Genomic DNA, 21,440 nt, shown 5'->3' with positions numbered 1-21,440 from the left:
CTGGCTTTAGACCCATGAAATGTAAAAAGTATCAGCGATTTGTGAAGAGTCTTACAGAATATACTGAGTATCATGTTCATTCTCTCCTGTGGAAAAAAATAATCTTTGTTCGTGGTTAAACTTGGGTTACACATCAGCAGACGAGAACAAGAAGTGAAGTTAGATTTTTCATGAAGCTGTTCAATACTCTTTTTAAACTTTTCCACTCTTTCATGTACAGGGAACTGATTATTTGGGAAACTTGTGTTGAAATATGTCTTTGCCCAATGAGATACACCCTTATTGTTGACAAACTTGCAGAGAAAATTATGATGATGGTATTAACTGCCGTATTGGCAGAGGGAGGAAAGATGGGGTGGAATATCTGCCCTGCTAAACTCTGGATTAGCAGCTGGCAGCTTTCTGACGTAGGTAAAGACATTCAGGTCCTCCATGGCTCTGCCAAGCTCTGATAAATGATATTTTGGAGGAAGGTGCCCTGATGGATGTTCAGATGTTCCAACATCATTGAGCAGCTCCGGTTCCCTCAGGAAAGTTTCTTTTGCATGTTTTCTGCATTAGATCCTGATAGGGGGATGACAAAATATATTTGTTATGGCTATAGATTTCATACTTTATGATAACTGCGTAGGGAAGGGTTATCGTTGTCTTACTGTTTTCCAACTGGCAGCAATTAGATCTGTTCTGAGAGATTTTTAAGCTGTCCCAGTTCAAAGGGAGTTGGAATTTGTGGCTGTTTGTGATGGTATAAACTGAAAGGGTTCACATACTGTGTCTATTCTACTGAAGCAAAGATGAAGCAAGTGGCTGTCTTTCTCCTAAACTTTCATGTGAGGTGTTCCTCATGGGGATGTCTTGCTGAGTACAAAATTAAATGAGCAAACATGTTTGTTTATTAAGGTTGTTCTTTATATCCTGTTGGTTGCCTTTTCAAATATGAGGCTAGACTTCTTGTCTCCATTTCCGTGGGTAAAAGGAGAGTGGGCCTGCAGCAGCATGGCAGCTATCGTGCATAATTGGTACAACAGGGTTTTTATTCATTCATAGGTAGCTTAAACAAGCTGTTACTACGGTAAATAAAATAGTATAATTAAAACCTTACCTTTTACAATAGGTATTTTTGTGCAGAGGCTGCAATGTCTGTGTGCTAGGATGTTTTCCCTTCCTTTTTACAACAATGTAAGTTATGATTTCTGGAGAATAAAGAAGAAACAAAGTTGCTTTTGTTACAGATTTCTCCAGTTGGACATGCACACTTGATAAATGCCTGTTTTGTGTAACTGAAATACAAGGGTTGAAGAAAGGAAGAAAGGTCTTGTTTCACTTCAGTATTGATTTATTGAAGAAAAAAAAAAGGCGACAACCAAAGCTACAGTATTGGAGGATACAGAGGATATTATGTTTTGAGCGTTTATATTTCAAGTAGGAATGTTTAAACAGCATATGATAATGACAGCACAGTCCTTCGACTGAATTAATGATTTGTTTTTGAATCTTTGTGCTTCTTTGCAAAACTGAGGAAGTTTTGTCCTTTACAGTGCTGTTCCCTTTGCAGTACTTCATTTTTTTTTTAATCCTTATTTCTTATATTGCACAATATTACATGCCATTTTGGAAATGAGCATCAAATATTGCAATAAAAAATGTTACAGTGGCTGCATTTTTATATTGTACTGTAGTAATGTAAATGCAGCAGCTCCTATGTGCATCCAGTAACAGTAACATTTCCCATGATGATGTAGAAAGCTAGCAACTTAATTTTGAACAACGCACCATTACAGTGCACTCACTTGTATCGTTGCATCAGGCATCTTTGAAATATATTTTTACAGAATTCTGACAATGTTAATATTTTCATCTAACAGACTTTCCAGGCTGCTATCAATCAAGTGTTTCCTGCGGAAGAGGACAGCAAAAAGGATGTAGAAGATAATTGTAAGTTATGAATTTAAAAATAAATGATGCATTTGAAAAAAACAACTGGATAGAAGAGAATATTCTTTCCTTACAAGCTTCTTTCTTCCTTGTAGTCTTTGTTTTGCTTATATGAATTTATGACCTTTACTAGTCTTTTAAACTTCTTAAAGTAAGCCCATTTTAGATACCATTTAGTGTGGTTTTTAGTTTTCAGTTGAATACTTTAGAGGAACTCGTAGTTACATTATTCTCACATACAACTGTTACTTGACTTCAGATGTGTATCAGATGTTACCTAACTGCATCAGGATCAACTTAATTCAGCATTACGGGGGTTAACTGTATCTTTTATAGTGCAGCAAAAGCATTAGTTGCTTTATCAGCAGCTGTATTGTACAGCATTTTCCTGCATGTAACCTATTTCTCAGATAGCATTGCTGTGGAAGTGCAGGTAATTGAAAATAAATTTTAAGATAACCTTCCCAAAACTGGAGACAGGAATCTGGACTTGTAGAGGCTGCTGGAAAAGGAAATGGATTATAGTGAATCAGATACAGGAGTGCTTCTGAAGAAGGAGTTTTGAGGTGAACTTGTGTAATAAACTGAAGTGTTGATCTACAGGGCTTTTATTTTGTTAGACATTTTATAGTTGGATGTGTAGAAAAAAATACAGTATTCAGATCTGGGTAGAGGGGAGAGAATACCAAGAAGAATGAGTAAGTACTAGCATCAGCTTGTAGAGAACTGTTAAATAAATATTTTTCTGCTGTTGCTCAGCGTGAGCAAATCACAGAGACTCTCCTGTCTTGAAAACCTTAGGGAGGTATTTCTTCTAAAGGTTTCCTATGGTGTTTACTGGTTGTTGAAAATCCCGGTAACTTTGTAAATGGTGGGCAAATGTATCTTCTGCTGTTCTTCATTTAAAACACAGGCTAGGACTTTGAAAGTTGTTTAGTTGATTTAACCACAATTTGTGTTTTGGAATAGGGATTACTATTCATATCCCGTGACAGGAAATACAGCTGTTTCAGCTGTTCCATGAGGAACAAGAAGATGAGACCTGAGGCTTATGATTTATTTTATGTGGTGCAGAGTCGTTAGAGATGGAACCAAGCTGGTAGCCTTGTTTCCAGTTGCTCATATTTTTGCAACCATTGCGCAGGTTGAAACTCTTCAAAGCTGGTATCTGTTTTCTCTGAACATGATGATTGTTAGGGAAACGCAGTTAATCTGTGCATCTGCCACAGTGATTTTACTGAGAAGTCTTGGCATCTCAGTGTGCTAGTCAGGGAACTGAACTTTGGAATGAGGTTATGGCAATAACTTAAGATTCCATCAAAATACTATCCAATTCAGTTAAAACAGTCTTCCTATCAAAGAAATGTAATCTTTAGCTTACTGAGTAAATTATAAAACTCTGTAATCCTTTCTGTATCAAACATTATTTTGAGACTTTTCTAATGTATTCTTACTTTGTGTTCACTAGTTGAAGTTTATTTCCAGGATGTGTGAAACCCAAGTTCATTTTCCTTCTCTGTCAGAGGGCATTTGTGCCGAATATCATTGATCTTTAAGTAAAAAACTTTATGAAATACTGAATGCTTTCAGTCTCTCCTTACAATAATGTTCTGAAAAATCCTGAAAAACTTCTTAATTATACACTTCCAACCTATGGTTTAGTGATTAACTCCCTTCTAGGAAGTGATTTGCTGAAGTATTGCTTTTTTGCATGCTTAGTCTTCCATATCCCAAATGCAGTAGCTGCAAGAGACAACTTTTGAGAATCTAGCTCTTCCTCAGATGTGAATTTTCAGTAAATACTGCAAGCGGTACAGAGACAAAGCATTTACCATTGGATATTTTTTTATGATTCACACTCCTCTTGTGCCCCCCTCCCCCCCTAGATGCCACTTGGTTTTGGGGGGTTATCAGCATATGTGCTATTTTTTTTTTTTTTTTTGTGGCCAAGAAAAGGATGGTTTTATTTATTTTTTATTTCTGGGGGGAAACATTTAAAAAAAAAATGAAGAGGGGGCAGGGTATCAGATAAGAATCTTAAAAAAAAAACAATTCTACAGGTGCAGAGCCTTGCAATTACTAGATAAAATTACTTTCCATACAAAACCTGCTTTGTTGCGTGCACAGGACAACTGGTGTGAGCAAATTTGATACTGATATTTCCTAGCTTTTAGTGCCTGACTTCACTTCTGTGAACTTTGTGTGTGTGGATATGTAAATATATGGACTACTAAATGCATGCACATACACTGGTTATATTTAGGCATGAACCATGTGAGTATTCAGAATTCTCTCTGGTGACTTCCTTTGCCTCTGGATATGGATGCCTCTTTTAAAGGATTTATTCTAATGAAGATGCATTTCAAAGTTGCTGACATAAGCCTTAGTCTGCATGTCTTGAGTGAAGGCGGTAACATTCCCTCGGTGAGCAAGCTCCCATTATGCATGGAGTCTGCAGGTATAACTGCTTGAACAAGGACTTGCAAAGAGAGTACTGGGGAGGCACTGAAATTTAGAGTCATTTGTTGTTTAGATAATTATCAAGTTTTTATTAGGATGCCTAACTGGATTGTTTCCTTTAAAACATACTGCAAACTCTTGACATGAAATGCAGTCAGGTGAGACCATCGTTTCTTTGAGTGTATGTAGACCGTTACTATATGGTAGTTTCTGAACTTGATGCTGAGAAAAAAAAATAGCAAACTTCAAAAGTCTGTCCTCCCCAAGGCATACACAAGGAGCGAAGATGTTAACTTTCATTAGAGCAAGCAGGCATTTCGGTTTCTGGTCCATTTCCTTTTAATTTCTCTTTCTGTTGAGATGACCTCATTAAAAGAGGTGAAGGCTGATGGAGGTCTATGGACAGACCTGCAATCTGTGGTCCCAGCATTGTTTTCTCAGCCATGTGCACTGTGTGTGCCTGGGGAGGGGAGAAGGAGAAGTGTGCTGTGCTGCACTCGGTCGCTGCATGGACCAGTGACCATGCGGGTGGGGGGGATGTAGGTCTGCTGGAGCAGTGGGGGAAAAGCCACGGTGATGTGGGCCAGCCCTGCTGCTTCATGGAGGTATCATGCACAGGCCCGGTTTCAAGGCTGTTGTGATCCAAGGGGAGGTTTTTCGTAGTGTAAAGATAAAGTGTGTCTTATGCCTCTGGCAACGCAGGGATGTGTGTGCAAGGGATTTTGGGAAGAAGGATGGCTTCTTCTAAACAACCCAGAAGTTGCAGGGTCCTTTGAGAAGCCTGAACGATTCCAGCCATTTGAAGCAAAGTTGTATGTGGTCACATAAGGGAAGGAAGGGCTGTTATTCAGCGGAGCTACGCAAGCCAAAGGGAGGCAGCGAGTGGCTGCTGCACTTGCCTTTGCTTCAGGCTGATCAGGTGTAAGTAGTGCGATGCAGAGCCACAGCCGCTTCTCAGTCCACTGCAGGAAGAATGGTAAAAGATTGAAAACAAAACCACATTCTTTTGAGAAGCTGCCATTATCCTTTGCCAGTATCTTTTAGTTCAGCAGGAGGAGCATTGAAGGAGGTGTTAAGAGCTGCTTACTGAGTTTCAGGCATCCTTGCAGGGCAGGGTGGCTGGGCAGGTTGACTAGGTCCTAAGAACCATCAGCCTTTCTTGCACATTTGTGTAAATAAGCTGCAATATGTTTTTTCTCTGCTGGAGCCCTAGAGAAAGGGCATCGATCCAACTTGGGAAGCAACTTCAGTCATTACACGAGAGGTGCATATGTGGCCCATGTGTGAGGTGCAGTGTAGCTGTTACTATTACAGGCACAGTGCGTACTCCATGAACAGTAGTCAGATATGTACAGCTTTTTAAGCGGCCCTAATACTGTAAAGTTTACCAGTATGGTAGTCAGTCAGTTGCACCTAGACAAAATAGCGTTGTGCACTTAAAATTCAAGTGGTGAGAAAAAGAGGACTGAGCATATTTGAAAATGGAGGCTGTGTAGTGAGTAGGGCCCTCAGCTGGTTTAGGGATAATGTTTTTAATATTGTTACAATGGGAACTGGTAATGACCTCTGTAATTAAGGGTGCTAATGCTTTCCAGTGCTCTATAGCTGAAAACAAGGACGAACTTTGCCAGAATGTGAACCTGTATGGTCTGAAGCTTTCTGTGGGTACCCGCTGCCTTGAGCCGCCACCTTGTAACATTGCAGCGGTGTCGGTTTGGTTTCTTTGAGACTGCCTAGTAGCAACAAAATTCAGAATTGAAACACAAAAGGGTGTGTTGGTGCCTGGCGTTGCAGTGATGCCTGCTGCCGCCTCTAGGCAGTATTTCCCGATCGAATCAGTGAATATAAACATCTAAAAATTGCCAGGAGCCAGCAGTTATTCTAAATGTCAGTTAGGTGGCATTACCCTGGGGACACTGTGGCCAAGATGGGAGAGGGGAGTGGGAAGGAAGGAGACAGCAGGCGCTGGGGTGTTGGTAGGCGCAGGCTCTGGCGCTGTGGGGCGGCGGGGTGGGAGACGGGCCATGCTCACCTCAGAGGCCGGCGAAGGCATGTGAAGAAATGACAGGATTAAACTGTAACAAAAGAGAGGGGAAGTAAAATTTTCTTTATCCTAAGACTTAGTTTTTCAGCTGTACATGAAAGTAGTCCTGAGCTCTTAATAGTATATGATTTTTTTACTTGTAGGTTCCCTTATGTATTTAAATGAGGCCACTCTCCTTCACAACATCAAAGTTCGGTACAATAAGGACAGAATTTACGTAAGTATTACATGTCATGACAAGCAGACTAATGATACATATAGATGTCTTTTCAGAAAATCAACAATACAGTTGTTTCCAGTTCTGTTTTTTCCTGTAACAGAAACTAAACAGAAATGGTAACGTTGGAAGGTTAGGAGGCTTTAGGTTTGGGGGGTTTTCTTGCCTTTTTTTTTTTGTTTGTTTGTTTTTTAGGTCTGGTTTTAGTGGTTTTTGTCTTCATTATACCTTGTTTGAGATCTGAATCACATTAATTGCATTAACGGTAGCTAATTTTTACCAGGCAGAGCAGTAGATTTTTCTCTACATAACTGTTCATGTGCAACCATAGCACAGTGTTGTAACACAAAGATAGCTTACTTCGCCAGTAGAGTAGCTGTTAACAAAGATGGTTTTCTTTCTTCATTATTTTTGAACGAAGCAAACAGGTGCTGTCTTTGACACCTCCTAGCTCAGATGTCCATCTTAATCTTTTATATTGCTATCAGATTGCCTAATTGTACTTAATGAATTCTGACTAAATTACATTTTGTCCTTGCCATCTGCCTGGACACTGACAGCTGTGAAATAGAAGAAAGATAAGAGTTTTCTTTCTTACTTTTTTTTTCCTAATAGAATGCTGGCTAGTGATAACACAAAACAGTTCTATGCATTTTTTTTAAAGTGTTAAAATAATCAACTTTTGTGTTAGCATGCTGTGACAAAATGAATTGGAGGTAAACCCTTTTATGTAAATATAAACATAAAAAGAAATTATAGTTGTCTTTGTTGCAGTGAACTTCACATAGCTATAAATTCTTTATGGCTTAAGATCAGGCACTAGCTTTAAAATAAATAAATAAAAATGCTCATTTGAATGCTGTTCTAGAAAAATAATAATTAAGAAAGAAACAAATCCAAGGAAGTAAAATTCTACATCTGAACTGGTTATGAGGTAGGATAGTGTTTAGGTTCATAAAGCCTTTCTTCATTGTAAACAAGTACTACTAATATGTTGTCCTCAGTGGGTGTATTTTCTGGAGGGGAAAAAAATTCAATTTATATTTTAACTATATTTGCCCTGTAACATTAAAATACAGATTGAATCAGTAAATTTTTTTGCTTTTTGTTTAATGCTGGTTAATAGTATTTGTCTTGTTACTAAAAGGAAAACTAATATTAGTACTTGCAGCTCTTGAAATGTTTTCAGTCAGTGAAATAAGTGCTTAAAATAGAAACTAAGAAAATTCATACATTGTGTGTGATCCAGCCTTCTATCAACATATTATAGTAGTGTCCAAATTTCACTTGTCTAAGGATACGCTCAGTAACGACAAACCAAATAAGTTATTCAAGCTGAAGGCTTATCTGATTTTCTTCAGACCTTTTCCTGCGAATCTGCTTTTTTCTGTGATTCAGACATCTGTTCTTCCTCGTATGTAATCTGGCCATTATAGCCAAGCTATGAAAATTTTGTACAGAAATCTTAAAAAACCTTATCTTCAATTTTCCTTATCCTATGGAAAGGTAAAAAAAAAGGTAAAAAAGTCTGGGTTTAAGATTCTTTGCCATTTTTTTCTCCATGAGAGAACATTTGCATGCTGTATTTCTCACCGTAGAAACAGCCATAGCTAATTTTCTCTCGGCTGAATGCTTTTATTGCCTGGCTTGAGTGTGTTCCCAGGCAGGATCCTGTCAGTTCTTCCTGCTGAGTTGCTTCCAGCAGATAATGAAAAGTTATCCTCCTTACTGGAGGAGAGTGTGTTATGCTAGCCAGGAGCTTAGTTTATTCACTTCTGTGAAGGAGGTTGTGGTGTCCTATCCTTGATCCAATAACTTGGGCAATAGGAAATTATTTAAAAGGAGATTGGAAGAGAGGTCAAATTCAGGACATACTGCACAGCTCAGTGGTTAGGAAATGCTCCTGAGAGAGTTTCATAGAAGTCCTGAGAAGATAATTAGAGGAACTCTGAAAATATATCCCTTTTTGTATCTGCATTAGCTGGGGAGAATTGTAAATGTAATTGTTAATACTTCGGCTATAGCCTTCAATAGTAATAGAAAATTGATGTTAACCACTTGGTTGGATACTAGCTAATAGTTTGCTCTTAACTGTTTTCTTCACAGACCTATGTAGCCAACATTCTTATTGCAGTGAATCCGTATTTTGATATACCCAAGTTTTACTCTTCAGATACTGTTAAAAAGTACCAGGGTAGATCGCTTGGAACATTGCCACCACATGTTTTTGCTATTGGTATGTATTTAACCTGTATTTGTCTTTTAAAAAACAAACATTAAATACTTTGCAGTAATCTATAAATTTCCACCTGTAATAGTAATTAAATAATTTTAAAGTATTATAAAATAAACCCACTGATTACTAAAATTGCAAATCTTGTTGTCCTTGATAATCAGTTTGCAGAACTTGGAAATCAGCAACCTTAGCAGCCCTGTTGTGATTATTCTGCACCTCCAGTGTTTTTTGTCTAAGCAGTTTAAATATATTATATAACCGTTAAAAAAAAAAAAAGAAAAAAAAAAAGAAATTCACAATTTACAAGTGAAGAATAACATAATTATGATTGGCACTGTCTTTCAGTGCAGTCATTTCCTTTGCCTTTTTTTATGTTGCCAGAGGACATGCACTGTTTCTTTTTATGTGCTTGTGTTACAGGCAGAAAGTGTATTTAAATGTTATTAATGTGATAAACCTGATTTCTGTCACTTTTCTTAAGAAAAAAAAATTGGAGTTTCCAAAACAAATCAGCATTTGACTTGTTAAAAGACTTCTCACAATGCTGCATTTTTGTTTTGTAATCAAAAGTATAAATAGCTGGGGTTTTAGTACCTGTTGCAAACAAGAAACCTACGTTTTTCCAAGTTTCCTTGTCTCAGATGTTACTTGTTATGAAGCACAACTGAAATTTTCCCTTTAAAAAATGTATTAAACTAAGATCAGTTACTGTTTTGTGATTACGTTTAATTCAAGAGATTTAGTTCAGGGTGGTGGTTTTTGGTTTATTTTGTCCTGGATATAATTGAGTAGGTTTTTATTTTTGAAGACTAAGCTCTTACATATCCATGTTGGGGAGTGAGCAGCTATCATATAAATTAAAAGGAGACAGACTTTAATAAATTGTAATGCACTTAATTGTGAATATTTACCTCTCATTCCTGAAAATTTTAATTAATGTTCTTACATTTTAATATTTGCATTGTAGCTTAACTTTATGCTTGCAGTTCTCATTAATATTAATTCTTGTCATGTTTAACGTATTCTTTTTAAGCTGATAAAGCATTCCGTGACATGAAAGTGCTCAAGATGAGTCAGTCCATCATAGTCTCTGGAGAATCGGGAGCTGGCAAGACAGAAAACACTAAATTTGTTTTGAGGTTTGTGCTTTTGGACCAAAGTTATTCTGTGAATTGCTTGTGCTGATGCATTTAGTTGACATACAGATGGAGCAAATTACAAGGTAGTCGGTAGGTTTGAGAGACAATTCATTAAGATACATACGTGCTTCTATGTGCACTTTAATATAAGAAATTCATTGGGTTAAACTTAAGTGCTGATGATGATACAGGGAGATGGCTACATACTCACAAAAACCTTAACTCAGTTGCAGTGACACTGTGTAGTTATGGTTTATGATGCAGTCATTTTGGTATTGCACATCTGGTATTGTGGTAGATAAAAACGTAACTAGGCATTTTAACTGTATCCTGCCAGACACTGTAGGTTTCGCCATAAATGTACATTTCTGTTTTCCCTATCTTCAGTGTTTTTATTTTGCTTGAGTATCCAAGGTTTTTAACTCTTGATTTTTAGATGACTGCAGGGATTCTGTAATATACTTTATCCTGGTTTACTGAATAAGATTGAATAATGGGATTTATTTATTTATTGATGTTCATGTATGACCAATACTAAGTCAAGCATATTAAACCACATGGAGGCCATATTGCTGATATATATCGGCCTTGCTTCCTCTTCTATGATTTTTAATGTTTTTGACCATATTTGCATTATACCTTAACGGCTTTATGTCACTTTGCAACACTAACTGGAGAACACTGCTCCATTAAGGTGGCCTAATTATCCAGGGAAGCACAGTGCAGGCAGTGTGAATATGCTCCCTTCCTCACCTTGCCCTCGTTTCCCTGTATAAATCTTTAGTTCCCTTTTCCCTGACATCATGTGTTCTCTAGTATTTATGTACAGTACCAGTATTATCTCTTGAATTGTCGTGACTGTCTGTCCTTCATACTGCTCTTCTCTGCCCCTGTGCAACCTTTAGGAGATAGCTCTTAAGAATTACTGCAAGGTGCTGGTAATGATTTTACAGGAGTTGGTCCTGCTAAGAGTAAAAAAAGACAGCAGGCACTGGGAGGATAACTTCTGAGGAGTGCTCTCAAAGGAGGTTATTCTTCCGCTTCTCAGCAAGGGAAGTTCTGATTACACAGCAGGCAAATACCATTGCTGTTCCTCTCCCCACGACCCACCCCCATAGAGTCAGCGTATAAAACATTATTGACTTTTAAAAGCAGGAGGGTGTTTTCCTTGTGTGATGAGAAAGCAAGAGGTACATCCCTGTTAGTGCTCCTAAAGGGTTGTTTTTGTTTTGTTTTGGAAGGCCCCATTTTCAAGAACTGTTTTTAGTTTGTTCCAGATTTCCTTGTAAATTTCCGTATCGTGTGCACAGGAAAAAAATATATTAAAAAAGCTGCAACTTTGGAGCAAGGATGTTGAGTATTTATTTTCAAATTCTTTCTTCAGTTGCTAAATTGAATCTTACCTTAATTATGCACCTGCAATTTCCTATTTCACCATCTCCATGTGGAATTTTTATTAACACTAATAGTTATGAATCCAAAAAAGGTAGGCATGGAAACAGTCTTTAAGTCAGGAAATACACATGAAGCCCTATGCATTTACTATGATTATTAATAAATAGATAGTACAGTAACGGTTTCATTATACTGATAAAAAAGTGTAATTTCCCTATGCGTGTCTGAAAGAAATTTCTAATGTGTCTTGAAGTATTGAAAAAAAATTGAAAGTCTGCAAGAATACCTTTGTTTTAACAAAAAAGAAAAGTCCAGCTGCATTTATTTTAAAAGATACAGGTATTTGGAACTTAAAATCAACATGCTTTCGCGTTAGTAAATGGTTAGGAAGTATGATGCAGAGCCGTGCTAAACCCTGTTGAATTGCGGTAACCTGTCTCATGAAAATAATGATATTTTTGTCTTGCTTTACAGGTATTTGACAGAATCCTATGGTACTGGCCAAGATATTGATGACAGAATTGTAGAAGGTATTGAATTTTCTTCCATTGAAATAAAGGTTCCAATGTTTTAATTTTTTTTTCAAATTTGAAGTGTCAATCAACAGCAACTAAATAAAAGCTAGCATGGAAATACTGTCAGATTTCCTAGGGAATAGTTTACTGGTTGTTTACCTTGATCCTGAATTCTGAAAACATATTTTTTTATTTGTGATTCACTTTATTTAGTATAGTGTCATGCAGTCCTTGATCTAGAAAATGTTGAAGTGTGTGTTTGAGTTGAACTTCACACACATGTGTACCCAAGATTGGATTTTAAGCTGCCTGAAACCTGTAAGGACAAGATTGTGTTATCATTACTATCTGTTAGTACCAGGAAAGAGTAATTCCTCCTCCTCACCATAAAGTTCTCAAATGGTCTCAAAAAGTCAGATAAAGCAGGGAAGTTCTTTTAAATTATTATTCTGAGTAATTTTTCTCTTACTACTTTTTTGTCAGAAAGCACATAATTTGAACTAATACTTTCATTGTGTCTGTCTTTATAATAGACTCTCAAACAAGGTCAGAAGAGCCTGATTATCATCCAGTTGGGCCTCTTGAATGTTGCGTGCACTTCCTAATTGAACAGAAAATAACTTTTTGTGAAAGTAGACATATCTCAAAAACAAAGAACTCTCAGCCAATCTAATAATGCCTCATACATCAGTTTTAGTCTTCTATAGCATGTAGTAGACTTACTTTGGAATTTTGTTACTCTCTGTCTTTTTCTTAAACCAAAAATTTTTACTTTTGCTTTAAATTTTTTTGCTTTCAAATTCAAGCCACTGGATTATACAAAAGTACTGCAGGCTTTAATCTCTTGTTGCTGTAGGTTTGCTTAAACCAATTCCTTAGTGAAATCCACTGTGTGCTAAAGGAACTCATGAAGTGGCCAAGTGTTGGATAATGCCTGATGCTGTATGCCATAAAATTAATTGGTACTTGTAGGTATTCTTAGAAGAGTTTGTTTTGTTTAGTCTAAAACAGCACCTGATGCATGAGTTTTGAAGGTTTTTAGGCACAATTTTAACAAGCATGCTTACAGCATATGTGTTGCTAGAGGAACATTTAACCTATCCAGAAGATCTCTTACAATTTGTTCTTATTCATAAACTTTTCTTTGGAATTCTTAATATAATGTAAAATAACTGAATAGTTACCTAAAAACTCTTTAAGAAGTCAATTTTGAAAGTCACGTTTGCACTTTCATAAGATTAAGATTTAATTTTCATTAAATAAATGAAAATCTCACCAAAACAAAAGAATGAATGCTGCTAAATGATGCATTATCATCCATACTTTATCCAACCATTGTAGTTTCTCCTTCATTCTTTATTTTTTGTAGGAGCAGATTTGTTAATGGTGGTTGGTGGAGTTTTGAATTTGAGTTTCTGCTCACTTAGTTTCCAGTGCGTATTTTTGGCTAGAAGCCTTAAAAAAATCTTGCAGATGTTTTCAGTGGTTTATTGTTAGCGCGATTCAGTAAATCGGTTTTCTCTGATCTTCAGAGCTGGTAAAATGCAGTCTTTCAGAGGCCCTGTGTTTCATAACTACTATGCATTTTCAAACTGTGCATGATGTTCGTGTGTGTGTATATATATGCATATTACATTGCTGCCACTCTTTCTGTATGGGCTTTAAGGTGCTTGAAAATAGCAGCCAGTAAAAAATAAAATCACTCAATCACTTAATCGACCTAATTATAATTTTAAAGGGCATTTTTAAGTTGTTTTTGAAATCAACACACTCTTCTAATACTTTTTTTTGTTTAATTCCCTAATCAATCTAACATGTTGTGTACATGACATTTAAGTGGCATTTTTGTCTGTGGGATAAATGGGTCGTTCAGATTTTATGAATAACAACTCATTGGGAAGTGTCAAATTGTGTGTTGTGTCATAATAGTTTATGTATCGGTTATTTATCTACTTGCTGTAGAAGAACATCACTGAATAATTTTTGGTGTTTCGCTTCAAATACTTTGCAGTGTTACGTGGTATTTAAGTACTTCATTGTAAATTCCACCACAGTATATCCGGTACAATTTGCAATATTGATTATTCCTAATGAGTAATACTTTTCCTTTAATTTTCAAACTTTATTCCCAGTAAGTACACAGAATAGTTACCATGTTTTGTTCTCTCTTTCTTTTTGGTAGTCTACTGATCCAGTATTAACACTTCCAAAATATTAATTTCAATCTTTTAAACAGCAAATCCCCTATTGGAAGCTTTTGGAAATGCAAAGACTGTTCGCAACAACAACAGCAGTCGTTTTGGAAAATTTGTTGAAATTCATTTCAATGAAAAGGTACTAGAATTTTGTTACAGTTAACCAGTAATGATTTTTTGCCATAAAATGGAAATGTTAGACTAACAGCAGGCTGAAGAGACTTATTAATCTTGCACCAAATAGCTACTGTCCTACTTTACAGATTTGATTTGTATTCTGTCGTCTTGAAAGGAAAACCAAAGCCACGCAGTACTGTGTTACTACTGGAAAACAGCAGGCCAAGTCAGTAGGAGGCAATTGCTTCCATCCACAAAAGAATAAAAATGGTTCCCTTCATTGCAAAAAGGCATATCTGAAGAATAACTTACTTGCTCTTAAGTGTTTAAGCATTCCTTTAATATACAAATAAGTGTGAGTTGCATATTGGATATAAACAGATACAAATGTATTTTAATGCTTTAATACTTCAATTATTGATGGTTTTATGTATTTATAGGAAATCTATGGACCTCAGATTAGTGTTATGCATGTGACACAAGTAATGGAACTGGCTTTTGTCAGCTTTTGTGTAGCGTATGGTTTCCTTTGCATGTAGTTCTGTTTGGATAGCATATGTATAACACATTCTGTTATTAAGGATGACTGTATGTCTGTCTAGCATGTTCAAGTCACAGGCTTTTGTTGATGATCCCTGTAGAGATTACATACGTGCCTCCTCATCTTTCTGACTGAGGACATAAAGAAACAAATTGCTGCAGTTCCTTCCTGCAGAGTTTAAGCTCATCATCTGCTCTTGAGCTTGTGGTCTTTTCTGAACCTTTCATCACTTGGTTCTGAAACTAAACTTCAGATCTTTGGTTAATATTTTAGACACTAAATAACTACGTTCCTTTAAGAGCAGAAGGACTTTATCTTTGGTCCAGTTCATGTTAATAAATTTATGGAAAAGACCCAAATTTCTGCTTGGAATGATGCATTCGTGACCTGTCAACACTTAAGTGTGTTTCATGTTAATTGCTTTGGTTGAAGCAAATAGCACTCAGAGTATCTTCAGAAACTGCTTAAAAGCCTGTTTTAGCTTACCACTGCAAGATTGGCCTGTTCACTTGAGTCCCCTTTTTACAAGACTTCATAATTCACAAGACTTCATTTTGTGGTGACCTTATCAGTTCTGGTTTCTCAAAGCAGTGTGAGTACAGACTGGGGCCTCTTGAATGAGTGAATGACTGCATAACCATGGTCAAACTTGTCAGTCAGCAAGTTCTTAGTTGCTGTAATGGCCATATGCTCAGGAATTTCCTTGCTGTTAAGATTTGTCTAGGCATAGGGAATTTCATTATAGGCCAGATAATAAATGGCTTTTGAAATCTGTGTCAGACTTCTGTCTCGGAAAAGAGTTGCAAGTGTTTGAAATAAAACGTTTGCTCATAATGAGTCTGCCTAGGATGTTGTCCAAGTATGTGTTCTGTCATTGTAACCCTTCCTCTACTTTGCAAGAGTCTCGGTGAAATGTAACTAGAGGATGGTACTTACTGCCATCCAAAAAGTATAAGGGTGGCTGTAGCAATGCTTTTTGCCGGAACTACGGGAATTATACAAAGGATTCTGCTTGTTGGGGTAAAGCACACCCTTTTAAGAGGAATGTATGTATATGCAATACAGGAGCTGGGGGGAGAAGTTAGTAAATGGTTTCTTTTCTAAGCTTAATATGTATTAGGTGTAGGTATATTTTAATCTTTGAAGCAGTGTCCATTGAATTACATGTTGTTAGACAAATGCAAATTGAAAACTGCTGAATCTTAAACAATCAAAAAAGTACTCGGTTAATCAGAAAAATATTTCTTCCTCCTAGAACTTGGTGGTTGGTGGATTTGTATCACATTATCTGCTGGAGAAATCTAGGATCTGTGTGCAAGGCAAAGAAGAGAGGAATTATCATATCTTTTACAGGCTTTGTGCTGGTGCTCCAGAAGACATTAGGGAAAAACTACATCTAAGCTCTCCTGACAACTTTAGGGTGAGTATCAGAGTCACTGCTGATAAAGTTTCTCATGTTGCTATACATGGATTTTTCATACAGATATTATTAAAATTGCTGTTCACTAGCTTTGACAGACATTCTTGTTACAAGAATCAGAATTTATTTTTTTTTTTGTTAAATCTGTTTGATCCTGAAATAAAGCCGCCTGCCATTCTTCCTTATTGGAAGATTTCCTATGTGTTTTCTCTGTGTCTTAAAACTGAGGAATCTTTGCTTTCCAGAGATGAACTTTTGCATACCCAGCTGCTAGTAATGTTGATACGGGTTCTTCTAGAGTTGCAAAGTGTGAATTTCTTGATTGTGACCTAACTGTTCTATGGGTAACCCATCTTTTAAGTCCTGAAAACTTAGTCCAACCATGCCTTTAGGAAGATGTAGTTGTCCCACAATTCTCTCTCAAATAATTTTTTCCTCATACTTCCTACCAAATATCAGACACGGTAAAAAGGTTGTTGCTTCTCTGTTCCAGTCCATGTGCTTTCACATCACCTGTCTTTTCTACTCTGTTGCACCTTGTTCCTATAATACTGTACACTCTAGGTTGTCATTTGTATTGTTCCAGTCTCTCCCATTCCTGTCGTCATATGTCTGTGTCATTCTTGGTCACTCCAGGTTACGTGATAAGACTCACTAGTCCCTTTCAGCTGAAAGCTTACCCTTTTGTCTCCAATTGACCCAAAGCCCATGCTCAGCTCTTTCTGCCAAGATTACTTATATTCATTAAGCATGATCCTCCCTCTTAGGTTTTTCTTCACCTAATGTAGTCCTTCCTGAGGACCACTTACTATTTCTGAGTTTTGGCTGTCTTTCCACAACCTGTTACTGGTCCAGTCACTCAAATAATGGAGAAGTTAATAAAATACAAATAAAATCAGTGCTGAATGTAATACTCCTAACTATACCTAAATGAAAGTGAACTTCAAGTAAACACTAGGGAAATAAGACTTGAATTGTTGTGCATACTTCTTTAAAAATGTTAGGTTAATGTTCAGTGCAGGGAAAAAGCAGAGTCGGATCTCAGGAGTTCTTAGGAAAGGAAGGGAGAAAAAATAGTGAGTTATGCTGCCAATGTACATCCATATTTGTAAATAGCATACACAGTTTTGTCACCCCATCTCAGAAAGGAACAGTAAAATCTTTGGGTGAAGCAGAGGCCATGGTTGAAAATAGCCTTTTGGATAGTATGGTCCCTTTCATTCAATACAGCGTGCCTGTTCTTACCACTTCTGATTTGTTTACTGTCTTCCCTTCTCCCTATGCTTTAGTCTTATGTGACAGATGTGGTTTCTCCTGATTAACCCTGATTCTCTGTTATGTTTCTAGTAGCAAACTTGCAAACAGGCAGACTTTTTGTCCCACCACTAAGTTCTTGCATTCTTGTTATCCTTTTTTTTTTTAACTACTTCAGTTTAACTTTTAACTTTTTCCTCGAGCGTTCCTTCTTTCTCCTCCCCTACTCTGTTTAGTTTTCATTGAATTGGTTTTCAGAAATGATTGACAAACAACATGGTGATTCCTTTTGCTTTCTTTCCCTTCTTGGCAGTCAAAATTTTTTCTCTTTTTTTTTTTTTCTATTTGTCTGAGTGACTCCAGCCCCCACTGCCCTTATTTTTAAAGTCTCTTTTAATTTCTCAGTGTGTTACATCTCAATTATTGCAGTATTTTTTTTCCTCGAGAAAAGAATATTATTGAACTCTTATCCTACCGGTGCAGCTTTGCTGGTACAGCTGTTTCTTGTTGTTTTCCTGATTGTCCCTTCTCTTTCTCTTCAAAGCAAGCTTCTACCATCCCTTTCAGGGTCCTTCTACAGCCTATTCACATCTTATACTGTCATCACCAATTTTACTAGTAAAGTGAAGACTCTTGCCTTCAATCACTCATTCCTGCTATTTAATTACTTATAAATATATTATTATATTTTTGTTTAGTTTTGTTTTTCTTTTTGTTTTGACAATCACATTTGAACTGTAAGTATCTACAAATATCGCTATGTGCTTTGTTGAGTTGCATTGAAAAGAAAAATATTTGCAAATCAAATCCTACTGGTAAATACTGGTCAGTTGTTTGCTTGTGTTCTGTCATTTGTCTGCATCTCTCACTGTTTCTTGGCTTATGCTTGGCTTGGAATCTCATGGAAGCAGAATTTTCTGTATTTCTAAAATACACAGAACTACAGTTACATCTGGTCCATGTCATACATCTGTACTGTGGTATCTAGATGATCTTGCTCCGTAAAAGCCCTGGCAGTATTTTAGGACAAGTTTTCTTACTTCCTCAAAGGCATTCTTAGGGGCCTTATATATATATTTCACCAAATACTTGGTTTGTATCTTCTTATAGGTCATCTATTTGTACTTAGTTGTGTGATGGAAACTTGATCTGATGCTTATTAAGAAAGAACTACTTCTGTTCTCTAGAAGGAATTTTTTTTTTTTGAAACACCCAACAAACAATACTTAAAAAACTCCAACACCATTTATTTTCATGTAATATGGACCTAGTTTTCAAAACTTTCTTCTTTACTGTGCAGTTATTCTATGCAATAGTCTCTTGTATGTTTTAAAGCTAAAATCTTGAACAAAATTTTGAATACAAGTATTTTTATTGTGCAGCCACTTTTCCATTAAAACTTATTTCTTGTCATTAATAGACTTTTAATTTTGGAGTTGAATATGCTGTGTGCCCACTCTTGGGGATTTTTTTAATCAAAACCTCTGCTAATGAAGGTAGATTTCATGGTCAGAATTATAACCTGCTTAAAATCAGGTTGGTGCAGTACAGTACTGAACAGCTGGAGTACCTTTACAGAAGGCACTCACTTGCCTGTTTAATTTATAAAGAGTTTACAGTCACACCAGCCTTACCACACTGTGACATAACTTGACTTCTACTAAGTTTGCAGCAGGTACTTTCATTTCCATTAAGAATTTTTATTGCTTTACTACCCTGTTAGTATTTGAATCCTGAGTTCCTTGCTGCGTGTGAAAGGTCTACTCTGTGTGTTAAGTTTTAACAGTTCTTTTCCTTTCTGAAGATGAAGTAGATTATGTATAAAGAAAAAACCCCAACAAATACCTTAGAATAATTTTCATCTTTGTATGTACGTAAATTAAAAGAAGTGTACTTGAAGTTTATTAGTTGTATTGCACTAAATTTTCATGTATTATCACTTTATAGGAGATTTTTAGGAACAAAAGTTGTAAAAGGTTAATGTTCTTCCTAAATCCGTATTATTTTTGTCAAGATTTTTTTTTCTGTGCTCTTCATTCAGGTTTTATTATAAAAAGGTTCTGAATAATCACACTTTTTTACCACGTTTTGTTGACTGTGTGTCTGTCTGGTTCAAATTTCAAGGAAAATACTGTCTTTTAAGCTTCTAATAATAGATGGTGATATTATATGAGGCAAGGTTTGGTGATTGATCAGTGTTTTGATATTAATGCTAATTTTTTTGACAAGAACAAATAATACTCTTAAACTGATTATTTAGAAAAACCCACCCCTAAATTCACAGTTTTGCATTGGCTCTGTTGTGCCACTTGTCACGTGCCTTTTAGCCTAATCAAGTCAAAGTCCAAATTAGGGCCAGCTTGGATTCTAAGACTCAGACATGTTTTGCTCCATGCCTGGTTTCTCTTAACTACACTCACTTGAAAATAGGACCATCTCAAATCTAAGGCAATTCTCGTTTTTCACAGAAGTGAAACAGTACTAAAAGACAAAGAGTAACTTAATGCGCCCCTGCCCTTTGACTTAAGTGATCCCTTGGAGTCTTCTCCCCGTGCATTTGGCCATCTTGGCATAGGCGCGCAGTTGCTGTAGGCATGGGATCCAAGACAACGGCACTGGCTGCACCCGCCGGACCTGTTGTCTGGATTTCAGCAGCACTGATGGGGGTTACCGCTCTGTTAGTTCATCCTTCCCCTGCAGTTCCCCGGGGGAAGCGTGAATTTGCTTGGCAAAGGAGTTTGAACAGTTGCAGGTTTCTTACACACTCCTACTCTGAGCACACCCACATAAAAACATGCAGTCATGGATGCTCATGTTTTAAGTTTTGAGAAATTCAAAGTCAGTGGGAAACGTTGTAGGTCTAAGTGCCTTGGGCTGTACCACATAGCTTTGAAAGTAAAGCTGCACGGTAAATCTGTACCTGGAGTATAGCTGATGGAGATGAGAACCTGAATTTTTTTTCAGATCTTAATTTCTGGAAGACAAATCAGATTGCCTTATGTTTGGGTCACTGGTGTTATAATGGGGTGTTGCACTTCAGAGTTTAAAAACCCAAAATCTAGTGGTATTTGTACGTTATATATGATAGCCTCAAGTTCTGTATTTCTCTGCTTTTAAAAATACAATTTCTCCTAGACTTAGTATGTACATTTATTTGAGTTTTTAGCTTTTGAATGAAAGAAATTATCTTGTGATTAAATGTCTCATACATAGGTTATTATTGAATACCGTGCTGGTTCACATTCTCAGCCTGTCACATCAATTTCCACACTCCCTTCTTGAAAAGTATGACCTTTTTCACTTTCCAGCCCCAGTTGCTGGGGTTGTGTTACTAATACTGTAATACAGGGATATATTGTGTTTAAAATGTGCTGTGCATTGCATTCTTACTGGCTGATAGAGAAGACTCTTCAATATTTTGTTAAACAGCAAGCTAACTTTGAACAGTGTATCTTGTCACTTTTAATAGCAAATTTGTCATCTAGTTTTCTTCTGTTGTTAAAAATGCTTTGAAGAGTATTTTATTTTTTAGAATTTTGTATATAAATTTTGATCAAAGTGTAGAATTATCTGTGTTCACCTAGTTGAAAACATCTTCTTTGTGCATGGGCTAGGGCGAAGAATCAGTTCACTTCCTTTAGACAAAGGGCTCTGTCCAAGCTTTTTGGACAGAGTTCTTATTTTCAGCTAAACAAATCGGGAAGAAGAAGCTGGCGATCCCATTTTGCTGGAAGTGTCAGTCATTATCTGAATGCCTGGTCTATTCCTTTTACCATACAACACGAGATGGATATCAGAAGCCAGATTCTGTCTTGGGCTTCTGCTTGTACCATGTTTATAAGCTTTTAATACTCTTCAAGCTTTTTAATACACTATGTGTCTTATTAGCTATAGAAATATTTCGCTGGTGAGGAAAAAAGAGTAAAGTTCAGTATTATGCATAGGACAGAAAACTTATTTTCTTGATTCCTA

General features: G+C 36.6%; 1 protein-coding gene across 4 annotated transcripts in view; it reads left to right on the top strand.

Moving 5' to 3' along the window:
• The window catches only part of MYO6 (myosin VI), a 118,640-nt gene that overhangs the window by 37,003 nt on the left and 60,197 nt on the right, over positions 1-21,440 (top strand). For all 4 annotated transcript variants that reach the window (XM_056343566.1, XM_056343565.1, XM_056343564.1 and 1 more), the window contains exons 3-9: positions 1,866-1,935; positions 6,583-6,656; positions 8,763-8,892; positions 9,926-10,031; positions 11,901-11,956; positions 14,178-14,275; positions 16,050-16,214. In XM_056343566.1, coding sequence (XP_056199541.1) covers positions 1,866-1,935; positions 6,583-6,656; positions 8,763-8,892; positions 9,926-10,031; positions 11,901-11,956; positions 14,178-14,275; positions 16,050-16,214 — 699 coding nt within the window. The remainder of the gene's footprint in view (positions 1-1,865; positions 1,936-6,582; positions 6,657-8,762; positions 8,893-9,925; positions 10,032-11,900; positions 11,957-14,177; positions 14,276-16,049; positions 16,215-21,440) is intronic.

This window comes from Falco biarmicus, chromosome 6 (assembly GCF_023638135.1).
Source record: "Falco biarmicus isolate bFalBia1 chromosome 6, bFalBia1.pri, whole genome shotgun sequence".
Lineage (NCBI taxonomy): Eukaryota > Metazoa > Chordata > Aves > Falconiformes > Falconidae > Falco > Falco biarmicus.
The sequence above is the reverse complement of the archived record's forward strand: the minus strand, read 5'-3'. Positions and strand labels throughout refer to the sequence as shown.